This window comes from Malaclemys terrapin, chromosome 2 (assembly GCF_027887155.1).
Source record: "Malaclemys terrapin pileata isolate rMalTer1 chromosome 2, rMalTer1.hap1, whole genome shotgun sequence".
NCBI lineage: Eukaryota > Metazoa > Chordata > Testudines > Emydidae > Malaclemys > Malaclemys terrapin.
This window is the reverse complement of record NC_071506.1, coordinates 73,451,036-73,466,335: the sequence shown is the minus strand read 5'-3', so window position 1 is coordinate 73,466,335 and position 15,300 is coordinate 73,451,036. Positions and strand designations below refer to the sequence as shown.

Here is a 15,300-nt window from a genome sequence, read left to right as displayed (position 1 = left end):
CTTTCTGCATTTTTTTCAATGCTATGAAAATAGGTTTCAGTATATTCAGCATATATTCCACATTAGTCCGATGCTGACTACTTTGGCTACATTGATAGTTTCATCTGTTTTGTCATGTTTTTCTTTGCAAATTGTCATCAGGCTAGGCCAGTTTTTAATAAATAGCTGAAAACAGTCAACCAATTAATTCCATTGTACATCTTGGGAGAGAATTAGTTTCCTGCTCTCTTCAGTGAAGCTGAAGCAGTTGTAACAGAAGTATTTTGCAATTTAAACTACGTTTTTCTTTATTCCTGGAGTTATACTTAAGTCTTTGGCTAAAAGATGCATCAAGTGAGCACAACACTCATATATTGCAAGTTTCAGGTTCTCTTCATATCTTCTTCTAGATTTGTTCTCATCTTTGCTACATTTTGAGCATTGTCTGTAACAAAGCTATGCACTTGATACTTTAGTATTTGTTTGCAATTTGTTATAGATTTTACTGCTACTTCTCTTAAGCAGTCTGCTGTATGGGCATTTCCTGATGTATCAATTATTTCTGTAAGACAGAAACCCCATCTTCTGTTGTGACACAGGAACATACTACTGGATCAGTGTATACATGCTCCACCCATCAACACTCAGATTGACAGAAAATTCATTAATTTTTTTTTTCAGTGTTCAAATTTCCTTCTCATATGCTGTATCCAGCAGCCTTCCAGCAAAGTCTGCTCTTCCTGGAGGAGTGTATGCCGGTCGTAATGATTGAATCATATAAATGAAATGTTTGTTCTGAACTAGATGAAAGAAAGAATTTGTTGCATAAATGAACCGAGCAGTCTTTTCATTTATGGAGTTTTGATGGAATTTGCTGGTCCGGATTACAAATTCATACATGGTTTTACTGGATTATGAAGAAAGTCTTTCTTAATATAGGTAATTTTTTGTCTGATGCATGTTTAATTGCAGCACTGTTGGTGGTACCAGCAGAAGTCTCTGAAGTTGTAGACATTTCAGATGATGGACAATCATAACCCCTTATGTCTAAGGTGGACTCTGAAAGAAAATGAGGGGAAAAGTCACTCACTCACTTAGTATTACTAAGTACACTGCTTTAAAAAATGAGATTGTAAATGAAAGATTCCTTCTACTGCAGCTGCTTGTACCATTGTTTCAATGATGTAACTTATTTTCTAAACTTAGTTTTATAGGGGAAATAATAAAGTATAAGGATTATCTAAATCTAGTTAAACTTTTATTTCTAGCAAGGTACCAAACAGCTTGAAAAAGAAACATTTTTAAATGTTGAAATTAATAAATGCCTAGTAAAACTTTACTTTTAAACAGGAAATCTTCACCTAGGGGATTTGATTATATTGAGCAATTAAGAAATCACTTCAGAAGTCCAGCAATAGCAGTAAAACACTGACATATTTCTACAGCAAACTAACATACCAATTATATTTTGAACACAAACATTTTGAAATTCATAAGTAATCCACTCAAAACATAAATTTATGGTAATAATCTAAGTTAACATTTATTAGCATAGTAAGACATGGTAGGCAGTCCATACGAATGGTGCAAAAATAAGTTTATTGATTAGTTGCTCTAGATTGTTCAGACTTGTCCACATCATCATCTTCAAAGTCATTGCCTTCTGAGGAGCATTTTTCATAATGTTGTTTCATTTTGACAACCAGCCCTTGCAACTCTTTGTTGCATTGTTTACGTTTGGCATGTGTTCCTCTTTTACTCAGAGGTACAGGAACTTCTTGAAAATACTCCCAAATAGGGTTTATTTTACAACTTGCAGCCGGAGCAGGGTTTTTTTCTGCCATGTTCCCTGATGTTGAAATCAACACTAGAGACTGCACTCTGAAGAATGTTGTACATTCTTCCCACAGTGTCCTGCTTTAACAGTGTTACTCCTTGTTGCATACTCTGATCTTTCTCCCTTGTTACTTAACTCTCCCGCCCTACCGCTAGAAAAACAAACTAACAACAATCCAAGACTTCAGCTCATGTAACCCATGTGCCTTTTGCACTGCACCATTTTATTTGTTTAGGGACAGGGGGGCAGTTGAGAAACTAACTCCGTTTGTATCTGGCTGTGTGTATTTGCAAGGACACAGAGCAAGGCCATTTAATTGAAGTGCCCAGATCAAAAAGCAAGGGCTGGTTGTTACTGGGCAGATCAGTGTTTTTCCATGAACCGGAAACTAAGTTTCCATGGTGGGTGGAGTCATAAATATTCATAATTTGAGACCTGAGCCAATCAGAGCTCAGGTAGAGCGAAGCTATAAAATAGGAGTATGAGATCATCCAGGTGGGCTCAATGAATGACCCTGATGAGATACATGATGGTGTCTCCTGGAGTAAGAGGGCAGGACCCAAGGCCTGTGATGACTTTACTGATCTCTTGCATCCAGTAGCACAACCCCTAGGGCCCGCAGAGGATCGAGCCCTTAATACAATACATGACCTATTATGCCATATTTATAAAGCTTGAACTAAAAAATTAGGTCTTTTTCCCCCCCGAGTCTTTCTTTGTATGCACAAGCATCCTTTGACTCAGAGTTTTTGATGGAGGCTCATGAATTCATCCTATTTATGTTTTACTTAAATGTTTTAAGAGATTGTAATGAGTTTAGGCCTTAACGTATTTTATATTAAATTCTAATTTTAATTTTAAACACACTTATTTTTAGAAAGAAAAACTTATTATAATTTAAATAACAATCAAAACAATCCCATTTTAAAATCAAAGGATTTTAAATAAAAAAAAATTTTTTTTTTTAAATTTTAGTTTTTTTCCACCCTGGTCCCAACATTAAAATTGATTCATTGTGCAACCGTAACAAAGTAGGCTAATAAAATATTGGCATGTATAAATTCTTCTTTATTACCTAAATCAAATGATGTTGAGCAAACAATTTTTATAATGGGCAGTTTATTCCACAAGGGAGTGTAGAGTCCAGTTTTGGCCACCCTATCTGAAGATAATTTGGAAGTTGTACAGTCTGTGCATTTGAAATGAAGAATACTGTTAGAACCAGTAATATCTCTACAACGGGAATGAATTGTTAAGTTTATAGAGATATTACTAGTATGTTTCTAACCAGAAACAGTTTTCCGAGTGCATCCACTGCAGCTGGAGAGAGTATAGCATAGGGCAACAAAAATGTAAGGAGAGTGACACAACTGTTTAGTCTTGCAAGGAAACAACTAAAGGTGACATGACTGAAGTATTAAAGCCAGATATGTCTTTTTATTAATATTGATCTATTTGAGGTTGCACAGACCAAAAGTAGGAGTTATCAGAGCTAGATTAAGGTCTCTGCTCAGATAGTCACATTATGTCAGAATCCAGAGTTTCATTTAATCATATATATATTTCTAGTTCTTATTTATATATATTTCTTGGGAGGGAAAGCTTGAAAACACAAATCTAACAGAAGACACGTGGTGTGGGCTCTGTGCTGCCATCCCATTATAGATGCTGAGATGGTGTTGGCAGGGAGGGTAATGGACGACTCTGTGGAATCCCCAGTTTTCAGGTGTCTGTGGTGTTGGAAGCCTGCCAAGCAGATGGTGGTTCTGTGGGTAGCTCCTGCCACCAGCTCCCCAAGTGTCAGGGCCATAGTGCAGAGGTAAAACATTTGGGGGGGGCTTTGGATTGCTTTAATCTGGTTTTGGGTGGCATGACTATAATTTGAGAGATTATTCATGTAAGAAAAATCCAGAGGTATATTAGAGAATGGTGGATAGGTGAAATTAAATAGCATTAATGTATTTAAACAAATATATTAGAAGACCATGTGAAACTACAGTTAGAGGTTAATTAAAGATTAGCTAATTAAAATTATATTTGTCTTTGCTGATCATGGCCCTGCATCCTCTAGGTACAGTATAACCCAAGAGTAGTTATGAAATACTTTGTATTGGAGTGCTCTTGATCCTCGTCAGGCACAAACCATCTCCTGGTTCTATATAACTAGAAGCTAAGAATAGAAAATATTTACTGGGATCATCTCTCTGCCAGTGAGAGATTGTTCTTTATGGGACACTTTCTAGTGTCCATCCTAGTTTCAGATGTCTCAAGCAATTTCCCTGGAGAGGCTATTCCATAGTCTGATAGATCGCACCATCAGGAAGTTCTTCCTAATATTTAGCCTCAATTTTTGTGAATTTCATCCTGTTCCTTCTAATCATTCCCTTTGTACCTCTCTAGGTAGTTTCCCTTCCTGCTTACACTCTTATTGAATCTTCATAAATTGTTCTGTTCGTCACTCCTGCTTAGTTATTGCTTGAATGAGCTATACATAGTTAGCTGTTAGCAAGTATGTGAGGAGTTTGGAATCTGCTTATGCCCCCAGTGAGGATGAGTATATAGTGTTACAATACCTCATCTTGAAGCCCACGTACATTGAGTAAAAAGAAGAACAGGAGTACTTGTGGCACCTTAGAGACTAACAAATTTTATTAGAGCATAAGCATCCGAAGAAGTGGGCTGTAGTCCACGAAAGCTTATGCTCTAATAAATTTGTTAGTCTCTAAGGTGCCACAAGTACTCCTGTTCTTCTTTTTGCGGATACAGACTAACACGGCTGCTACTCTGAAACCATACATTGAGTAAGTGGTTCAGTAGGTCAGTGCTCTGAATATGCAGGTGAAAATCCTGCATAGGTCAAAAATTAAATTTATTTGGTGACTTCATCCTACTAACTAGCTGAATCTTGTCCATCTGAAAACTACCTTGCAGTTAAACACTATTGGCAGTCTTTGAACTGGAATAGTGGAGGTGAGAATTGTCGGAGAAAAACACAGTTCTCACTCTTTGGTTGGATGCAGCAAAGTCAGATACTTTATTATCTCTAGCAGTTGCGTGGAGGGAGAGAACTATACAGGTCTCTCTACAGGGTTACAGTTAGCTTGACTTTTGCTCACAGAAGAGACTGTTTGCATTGAAATCCCCTTCCAATCCCTGTCAGGCCTTGCTCTACTTCCACAGAATTAAAGTTAGAACTGTGGGAAAGCCCACAAAGTCCCAGTCCTTTTAGAGTGGCTGTGTATCCCCAACATCAGTGAAAGCCAGAGACAGTGGCAGGCGCTCAGCATCTCTGAAAATGTGGCCTTAGGAATCTCAAGTTTTAGGCACACATAATTAAAGGCCAATTTTGAAAAGTGGCTGTTTTTTCCATCGGTTAAATGGGGATAAAATCTTTATCTCTTTGTTAAAGCACTTTGAAATCTCCCATACTGGTGAAAAGCATGATGTGTAACTGCTAATCATCCTCTGCTTAGAACAAAAGATAATCTACTCATGGATTGGTCCGCTGCATCCAACCCAGGAGTCTAATAAAGCAGCAATGTATTTATATCATGATATCTTTTGTAAATTGCTCCACATATACAGTTGTATTGTCTTCATAAGTGTGCTTAGCAACTCTTTAATTTTAAATAGGAGTTGAACAACTGTACCAAGAGAATCTAAAATCCAAAGTCTCTCTTGGTGGGTTCAAGCTTTATTTCATTGGGGATCAACCACAGATTTATTAATCTTCTCTTTCAAAGCATTGCAGTCACAGATGATCAGAACTCATCCTCGGTGTCCTTATCTAAATTTTATGTAGATTTTTAAAATTTTACAACTTAAATTTAATATAGGGAATGAGTAATGTACAGATGTATAATGTGAAAAGCCCTCGAATGAGGGGAATCAAGCACCATTGCCAATGCCTAGCTCATTGAAAATTTTATAGATTTAATCTCGTCATCAAAGGAGCAATTCAGTCTTAACTCTTCGGTGCTGAAGAAGGCCTCAGCAGTAATATTTTAAATGAAGTCTGGCCAGTTTTGAAAGTGTTACCTCATTCACACTTTAAGCTTTGCCACATTCAATTCCTACCTTAAGGCCAGTTCAGAAATCCAACCGGGTATTGATCCAACCATCATTGTAAGACACCGTTTTATATTGTATATTGTGAATGATTGGTTCCAAGCTGCTCAGATATATAAAAACATATACATCTCATACTGCTCCCTTAGACTTTCCTGTTCCTGTCTTAATGATGAGTCTCTTTGGTGCACTGCTGCTGCTCTCCTCATAAAATGTGTGAGCTCTAGTACAAAAAGAAGCTTGGGTTCTCCAAACCCCAATCATGTTTGTGAGCACAAGCTCCATTGCAGGTTACATCACACAACTAATCAGAGTATGGACACTATTGTAAAATTGATGCTTGCCTCTAAAGATTAGGACCCACATCCATTCAGGGCAAACTGCTGATAGCTGTCTTCCAGTACCGTTACCCAAGCCAAACTTAGCTAAAACTACATTGGTGAAGGTTGATATGCAAAGCTATCTACACAAATCAAATGCAGACATGTTCAATCCATGTTAGTTCCAAAGACATGACAATAGATTCATAGATTCCAAGGCCAGAAAGGACCACTGTGATCATTTAGTCTGACCTCCTGTATGACATAGGCCATAGAACTCCCCCAAAATATCTACTTGTGAACTAGAGTATACCTTTAAAAAAAATCCAACTTTGATTTAAAAATTGCCAATGATGGAGAATCCAGCATGACCCTTGGTAAATTGTTCCAATGGTGAATACCCTCAGTATTAAAAATGTACACCTTATTTCCAGTCTGAATTTGTCTAGCTTCAACTTCTAACCATTGGATCTTATACCGTTATCTACTAACTGTTTAACTACAAACAGTGCATATGTAAATACATAAACAGCACACAGTTATGCATAAGCTGGGTCTGATACAGATTTGTCTGTACAGTTTACTGAATTGCAGTAAAATACTGTAGTGGTAAAACATGGCAGGAAAAGTTATGGAGGAAGTAGCCAAAAAGTGAAAAATTTTGTCAGTTATCTGTGGCAGAGGTGAGACTGGAAACGCAAAATATATAAAATTCAATTAAGCCATTGGACATGGCTTGTATTCTTTGAGGTGCCCTAAAGTGTTTTTAAGAACATTGTCACTTGTATGAAATTTGTAACTTAATTCTTTACATTATTACAAATTAACTATATTTTCACAATTGGCTCAGTGAATAAACTTAAAGCAAAAAATTATCTTGCAAGCAATAGCAAAATAATATAATGGGGTACGATTTATTGGGTTACTCTAAAGGTTTTGGCTCCAAAGCCCCAATGGTGTGTATTGTCTGAACATTTTGGGGTGTACTCTTGGGTTTTGGGACCTGGAAAACTTGTTTGAATAAAGTGGTATGGCATTTTTCTATCTAGCAAACAGTTTGCTATTCTATAATGATACACTTTGTGTAGTACTTAATTAAATATGGTCTAAAACCAATCACTGAAATCCAAACACCTTAATTTTTTTCTGGGTCAGAACGTCATAGCTTTGATACAAAAATTAACATGCTATTTCAAATCTGTTTGGTAACACTTGAGTACAATGCACAGAGATTGACCTTCACCATTTTTAAAGGTTTGATGTATTGGCTAGGGTATGGAGAGAAATATACCAAGTAAGAAGGTGTTTTTCATATTTGCAGCTTTTATGGGTGATTGACTAGACTAGATAATTTGTAATACCTGCAACATAATTCATTTCAGTTACTGATTCTGTGACCTATGAGAAAATTCTGTGTTTTGTTTTGTTTTTTTGCGTTGTTTTTGGTACACGAATATGTTGTGGCTTGAAAATTGGAGAGTGTGCATCGTATGTTGGCAGGATGTGCTGCAGGTTTTTGCACAAATTGTGTCCAGAAAGTGTTTTCAGTACAGCGAGCCCCAGGAGGAGTAATTGGCCTCTCTAATGATCAAAACTGAATATTGAATCCGTACATAATCTGTGTTAAGACAGCAGCAAAGGTCTAACCTTAAAACAACCTCTTCCCCTACCCCCACCCCAATTCAGGATGACATCAATAATTTTTCTCCCATAGAAAAATGGCCAGTGTGAATCATAAGCGTCCCCTTTTTTCTGCTGCTTGGGGTTTTTATTCTTTTGCAGAAGCTATTAATTTTAAATGGACTTCCCACACAGACCTGGGCAGCCTCACTCATCTATATCTTGGCCTATTTGTTCATATCTTTTGCTTTAACAGCTTTGTTGTGAGAGCTTTCCTTTTATTCAAAATGTGTATCTTGGGTACTGTCAGGGGAGAACTTCTGGAAAGATTTCCCTTGGCATTATCAGAACAAGATTTTCCCATTTTAACAATCTTTTTATCCATTTATCCACATATTTCTCTTACTTCATATCTATGAAAATCCTCTGTTTTTTGAAAAATGAGTTTCATACATTGCATAAAATGGGTAAACTAATTTGGAAGTACTCCTCATTTGTTTAATCCTTTATCTGACCTCTATTACTGCCTTTTGCAGAAATAACTTCTGCTGCCAACAATTGTTTGTTTCTTAGGAAAAAAAATTGCTAAGTAAATGTTTCACATTCAAAAAGTTCTCCCCAAATATAACTGGATGATGATTTCACTTATCAGTCATAATTATCTGTAAGCATTTCTGGAGCACTTTTATCATACCCTGTAATGTATGTTGTACCACACACAAATATCTAGTATTGTTTTGGATCAGAGTATGTATTATCAAGGGATACGCTAAACCAGTAAGACCCTGATCCATCAGATTATTGTAAGCATGTGCATAACTTCAAGCACCTGATTAATCCTGGTACGTCTACTCTGGAATAAAAGACCTGTGACATGACTGTAGCTGGCGTGGGTCAGCTGACTCGGGATTGGGTTGTAGGGCTAAAAATTGCAGTGTAGACATTCAGGTTTGGGCTGGAGCCTGGGCTCAGGACTCCACCCCACCTTTTTACAACCCTGCGTAGACATACCCGAAGAAGTCAATGAGACTCTCAAGTGCTTAGTTACTCATATGCATAAGTGTCTTGTTGAAACAGGACTTGAATTAATATAATGTGAGAACTGATAAATATTAATTAGCAATTACATGGATTTCAATTTAAGGTTTTCATAATTGAAAAGAATGCCTTTTTTTCTAACTAGAACATTTTCTAACTCTTCACTGTTGGAGGTCTGTGAACCGCAAATTTCTGCTCTGAAATTTTATGAAGTATGGGGTATAGAAGGCCCAAGATGGAGTTCCAGATGTAACTCCTATCTCTAGTTGTTGCTGAACATTGATATTGTGGTTTTGCCTAAAGACTACAGTTAGGTTGGGTCCCATTGAGCTAGGCACTGTGCAAACACATAATGAATGACAGTCCCTGTCCCAAAGAGCATACAGTCAAAAAGACAAACATAACCGGTTGAAAATGCAAATGAGTGGGCATGGGAAGGGTTGGTGAGTCAGGGTAACAAATGTAATAAAATCTGCAAGTTCTTAGTTGCTTGGTCAGTGGTTGTGAACACAGCTTTCTGCCTGCCTTTAGCTATTATGTTGCACTTTACTGAATGTATTTTAAATTTGGTTCAGACTCTCAAGAGCTTAGTATGTTGAGTACTGTGCTATTTAGAATATTTGGCCCGTGTTACACATAGTGGATTGTTTTTTCCTGCATAGTTGTTGATTTATAATAAGATAGTCTGTGTGAGCATCCATACAGGAAATGAGCACAAATTTAGAATACACTTACTTTAAATGTGTTCTTACAACTAAGCTTTTCCTTTGTTTATTTAAAAAACAAAAAATCTCCTCCATTGGAATAAACTCCAGGGTGGTGTACAAAGAATTTAGTGGTACATTGTAAACTATTTCAAAAGACGAAATAAAGGAAGATTCGGGAATGCACTATAAACCATTGCAAATAAAGGGCTTTGTCCTTGTGTTTGATTGAGTTGAAGTCCCTCTCCCCCATTGACTTCATGGGAAATTTCCATTTTAAAATGGGTCATATTTAAAAACTGCATGATATGGCCAAAACTATACATCTAGATCCGTAAATATAAAATTGTCGTCTCTTTAGCATTAACCTTAAGAAATTTGTTTGTCCCCTGATTGTAATAAAATATTTTCTTACTATTGTACCAACACTATGCAAATAGGGATATTACAGAGCTACTTCAGGGCATCCTTTTAAATTTCAGGTTGTTCATTTCCTTGCACAGTTTTCCTTATGTGGAGTTGTGCTTTCTGTGTAGTATAGCACGTAGCTCATGTTACCACTGTCACTAAAGATAAGTGTTGTGGGTTTTTCTGCAGTATTAGCTTTTGGAAGACTGCTATGATGGGTTTATTACTTTCTTCCTTCTTGACAGATCTATATTTGTCTAATTGTATTTCTCATGGGCTAAATTTGCTCACCCCAAACTGCTGGTAATTGGAAAAACTAATGATATTTTTAAAAAAGAGTAGCTTAACGTATTAAATTATCACTGAAGATTTCTTCGGCTATTTGGTTTTAGAGTCAACAGGTCAACTGTATTCTTTAATACTAAAACTGCAGTGATGAAAATCTTCTATTGATGTTTCTTAAGTTCAAAAAGGAGAAAAGGAATCCCACGTGTCTCAGGGTTGGCAAAAATTAAATTCAAGTTTCAGTAATGTTCAGTAACAGACACAGATTTATGCCTACCCAACCTCTCATCAGTTCTGGCCTTGGGAGCTAAGTTTCTAACAGGCCATAATAATGGGCCTTTAAAAGTAAACAGGCACTCCTTGTTGCTAAATCCTTGTCAATGCTCCTCAGCTCAGTCCAGATGTTGAAAAAATGTTCCTGCTTTCATGTTTATCAAGTGACCAACCCTCAGCACCAGTGCAGTCAACACAACAATGGGACTACACAAGTTTCACTGAGAGCATAATTTGGCAAATAGATCATTTTCTATGAGAGAGAGAGAGAGAGAGAACCCAGCTTGACTCTCAGATCCAAGGCTGAATTTCAGGGCTGGCAGTTAAACTAGCAAATTGAGCATTTTCTATAAGGAATCACTGAGGCATAAACAGTAGGTCTCCCACACCATGTTATTACTTCTAAGAATAAAATTTCACTTTTGCTGAAAATTTAAAGCAGTTTTGCAGTTTAAGTACAACTTCCAGTTCTAAAAATGCATCAGGTTTCCAGTAGTGTAGCAATTAATATTGCCAGTTCTTTCAGAAATGCACAAATGATTGAAATGGACTTTAAAAATGGAAAATAAACTGGAATTTTACAAATTTTACTGATGTCATCTTGAGCTGATTCATTCTCTCTTGGTAAGGGGTGCCTTATAAGCCTTACTTTGAACAAGAATTCCTAGAACCACTCATTGGGATTAACAACAGGACAAACCATCTTACTCAGTAAACATCTTAAAGTATATTGAATATTAGACTTCAAATATAAGTACTTCCCAATTTACAAGGTCCTTGTGACTTGCCACTTAAGTCAGGGTCCCTCTAACCCAGAATCTCTGTTATCTTTCCCAAACAGCATTCCCATTAGCACAATCTCTTCAAAGATATCTGTCTAAATTGCCCTGACCATCTCTCACTAACCCCAGGAACTGTTAAAGATTATGCATTAGCTCCAGTCTAGTCCATCTTCTGTTTCGTGGGCAACTCTGGCCTGGTCCCACTCTTCCCTAGACCGTTGTAGTTCATGGCTCAACTCATTATTGCTGTGGCTACCTTGGTAGCATTTTAGGCAAATCAAGCCAACATCAGTCCGCTTACCTCGGGTTTCCCACTAGATGTTACTATGTTGGATAGACTCCGGGGCACATTACAGTACATTCACTCATTTGAAAATGTGTTAACCCATGAATAATCTTTTAGGAAAGATGTGGAGCACTGCACAATTACAAATATGGGAAAATCTGTAGTAAAGGTCCAGGGTATATGAATATGTACCAAGCTTTTCCAGTCCTCTTGTAGTTTGCGAGGAAGCCTGTGCACCCCATTTACAGACAGCTCCTCAGTTTGGATATCCATGGAAATGTATATATTTGTCTACACTATTACATGGATTTTTGCTGATGGCCGGTTACTGCTGCTTAGAGATTTTTTTTTTAATGTACTGTCCGTTTTCTGTGACAAGTTATTTTGATTTTTGCAGGATAACATACCGTACATTGTATTTAGGCATGGTTGTGACTCCTCCCATATTTCTCCAAACCATATCCTCTTTCAGCAAATACTTTGAGTGACTATAGTGTAGGCATGTCAGCAGTATATCAAATAGAAAGAATAGAATTTGGAGGCAAACTTTATAGTGAGTTGATACGTTTTTCAGCACAAAAGCAGTGGTGGAAACAAATTGCACTTAATTAAAAGAAATTTGATGCATGAATCAGAAAAGAATTTGGCTCAGTCCCCTGTAGCTAACTGTATTGGGTCTGTAGAATTAACCAGAGTCAAAGTAGGAAAAGCTTATTTTCGTCAGTAAAGCAAGCAGATAGAGCTCCAAATATGCTTGAGGAATATATATCATATTGAGTAAATTAATTTTAGTCACCCTCATAAACAAAACCACACTTAAGCTTACAGCTTTTCTTTCTTTGCATGTTTTTTACATTTTTTTTTGTTTTCCATTACATTCCAGAGTATTCAAACTGTTTTATCTTACAATAATTGTCCTGAGCTGATGTCATGCTCATAACTATTATGATCTATGTGATTTAGTATATTTATTAATATGTAGCACTTGCAGAACATCGTACATCTTCAAAATCACAGCACCTAGATAAGGAAACTTGTAGCTGGAGAAACTGATACAGAGATATTAAATGACTGCAGAGTCACACAGCAGTAAGTGGCAAACAGAACTAGAACCTCAGAGTCTCAAATACCTAGTCCTGTTCAGACTCCTTTAGACCATGCTTAGTCTGAATTACACTTCAGCTTTGCTCCTAATAGATGTACACTAAAAAGAATTGCCACCATCCTAACTGAATGCCACAAACTTTTGTATGATATTCTCTTCTTTAAAGTTTGCCCTTTGCCCTTCTGCTGTAGTTGGCATAGGAGGGGACCTTTTGGGAGATCACCCTTCCCAAAGTGGGTTATAAAATTTAAGTGGCGTTAGCTTCCTTTCTCCAGAAAAGAGAAAAGGTGTGTTTATTTAATGCAGGCTCTTTCTTACAGACTGTGGAATTTTGTTTCCTTCTCTAGCACTGATTGAAATTACATGAAACTTGCTCTTTTTTTAAAATGTGTTTATCAAATAAATTCATTCACATGCCAAACAGATTTATTTATTTAACTTTTATTTTCTAGTTGGGGAATGGCGGTCAACGTGTATTCTACCTCTATAACCCAAGAGACTATGAGCAGACATGACATCATTGCATGGGTTAATGACATAGTAGCTTTAAACTACACAAAAGTCGAACAACTTTGTTCAGGTAAGATATTATTTTAAAATACTGTATATTCATAAAAAAAAGTGTTGAATCTAAAAATCTGACTTTATGAAAATGTATACCTCTAATGCTGTCTGTGTCAGAGGATAGCTCTTTTGAGGAAAGACAGTCTGAAAAATGTATCCAACCATGTGTTTTGTGTAGCTGAGTTAAAAATATGTTATGGAAGGATAAGATTGTTTGAAGAAGCAAAATGAATGCAGAACATGAAGAGTCTAGATAAAGCTGCAGATAAAATCTAGTAATAAATATGATTAAGCAGCAAAGGAAAGGAATGCAATAGAGAATTTCTGTATTAAAAGTGTAGTACAGTTACTGAAGAAAGTAGCTTTAAAACATAGGTACAAAACTGGGAATTAAATTATCTGAAAAGTGACAACCTTAGTGAAAGCAACATTATACACTAATGGAATGGTGGGTACCCAGATGAATAAAATACTCCAAGAGTTATTCACCAGTGGTAAGTGTCCTGAAATCCTTGTTGGAGGGCACACACAAAAATCACAGAAAAGTGGTGATGTGAAATGAAGTGGGACATAGTGGGTTTGAAGAAATCATCATTTAACTGCTGCAAGGTGTTCCTAAAGTGTGCCAGGCACATCTGCTTATTTCCTCTGCATGTATGACAGGCCCTTGCTGTAGGCAATGCAGTCAGTGAGATCTAGGAATAGAGAAGATGTTTTTAGGAACTCCATGATTTAATAAAAATGGAGGTTGCAAGCTGTCTGTAAAACAGCAGGTTCTGTAACTAGGTTGCAGCTAGGAAAGTGGAAGTTATGGGCAGTGAGCGGTGTCAGACTGCATCATAGCTTCTGTTTGTAGTTTTTCAAAATGAAAAGTGTTTCTGTGAAGGAGAGCTAATAAGATCATTGCTCCAAACTCTTTACCTGGCATGCTGTGACTTCATATCTGCTAAGACAGTGCAGTGCTTTGAGGGTGCAGGACAACTGAATCCATGTAACCACTTCATCAAAAATTAGATCCATTGACCAAGTTGAAATTTTATTGTAAGAATGATGATCCATCTTAGATATTTGATTTTTACTTACCACTTCTTCTGTAGATGTCCATCTCAGTCATATTTTCATGAAAGATATGGTAAATCGTGTCCTCCAAAATGCTAGCTTACTGGGTACTGGAACAAATTATTGAACAATTAGTTTGTAAGTACCTAGAGGATAATAGGATTATAAGTAATAGCCAGTATGGATTTGTCAAGAACCTCTGACAGGGTTACTGGACCAGTGGATGGGGTTGGGGAGGAGAAGGTCTAAGCTTGATATAGCTTGATTTTAGTAAGGCTTTGACAGAGTCCCATGTGACATTGTCATAAGCAAAGTAAGGAAATGTGGTGTAGATAAAATTACTATAAGATGCTGCATAATTGAGTGAAAGACCATACTCAAAGAGTAATTATCAAGGGTTCACTTTCAAACTGGGATGATGTTATCTAATGGGGTCCCGCAGAGGTCTGTCTTGGGTCATGAGCTAGTCAATATTTTCCTTAATGACTTGGATGATGGAGTGGAGGGTATAGTTATAAAATTTGCCAGTGACACCAAGCTGAGCGGCATTTCAAGCACTTGGTAGGACGAGATTAGTCCAACAATCAACAAGATGAAATTCAGTGAAGACAAGTGCGAAGAACTACACTTAAAAAAAAAAAAAAAAAAAAATCAAACCCCCAACTACAAAAAGGGAATAACTGGGTAGGCAGTAGTACCTTTGAAAAGAATCTGTACGTTACAGTGGATCACAAATTGAATGAGTCAACAATGTGATGCAGTTGTGAAAAAAGATAATATAGTTCTGGAGTGTATTGATAGGAGGGTTGTATGTAAGACATGGGAGGTAACTGTCCCACTCTTCTTGGCAGTGGTGAGGCCTTAGCTGGAATACTATGTCCAATTCTGGGAACCACACTTTAAGAAAGATGTGGACAAACTGGAGAGAGTCCAGAGGGGAGAGTAACAAAACTAAAAGGTTAGAAAATATGA

The 15,300-nt window shown here is 36.9% G+C and overlaps 1 protein-coding gene across 4 annotated transcripts in view; it reads left to right on the top strand.

Annotated features, from left to right (window-relative positions):
• Positions 1-15,300, top strand: part of MAPRE2 (microtubule associated protein RP/EB family member 2) — a 148,208-nt gene that overhangs the window by 76,128 nt on the left and 56,780 nt on the right. For 3 of the 4 annotated variants that reach the window (XM_054018178.1, XM_054018177.1, XM_054018175.1), the window contains one exon: positions 13,158-13,285. The exons of the other annotated variant lie outside the window; for it this stretch is intronic. In XM_054018178.1, the coding sequence (XP_053874153.1) occupies positions 13,165-13,285 (121 nt within the window). In that variant the 5' untranslated portion in view covers positions 13,158-13,164. The remainder of the gene's footprint in view (positions 1-13,157; positions 13,286-15,300) is intronic. 4 annotated transcript variants of the gene reach the window in all.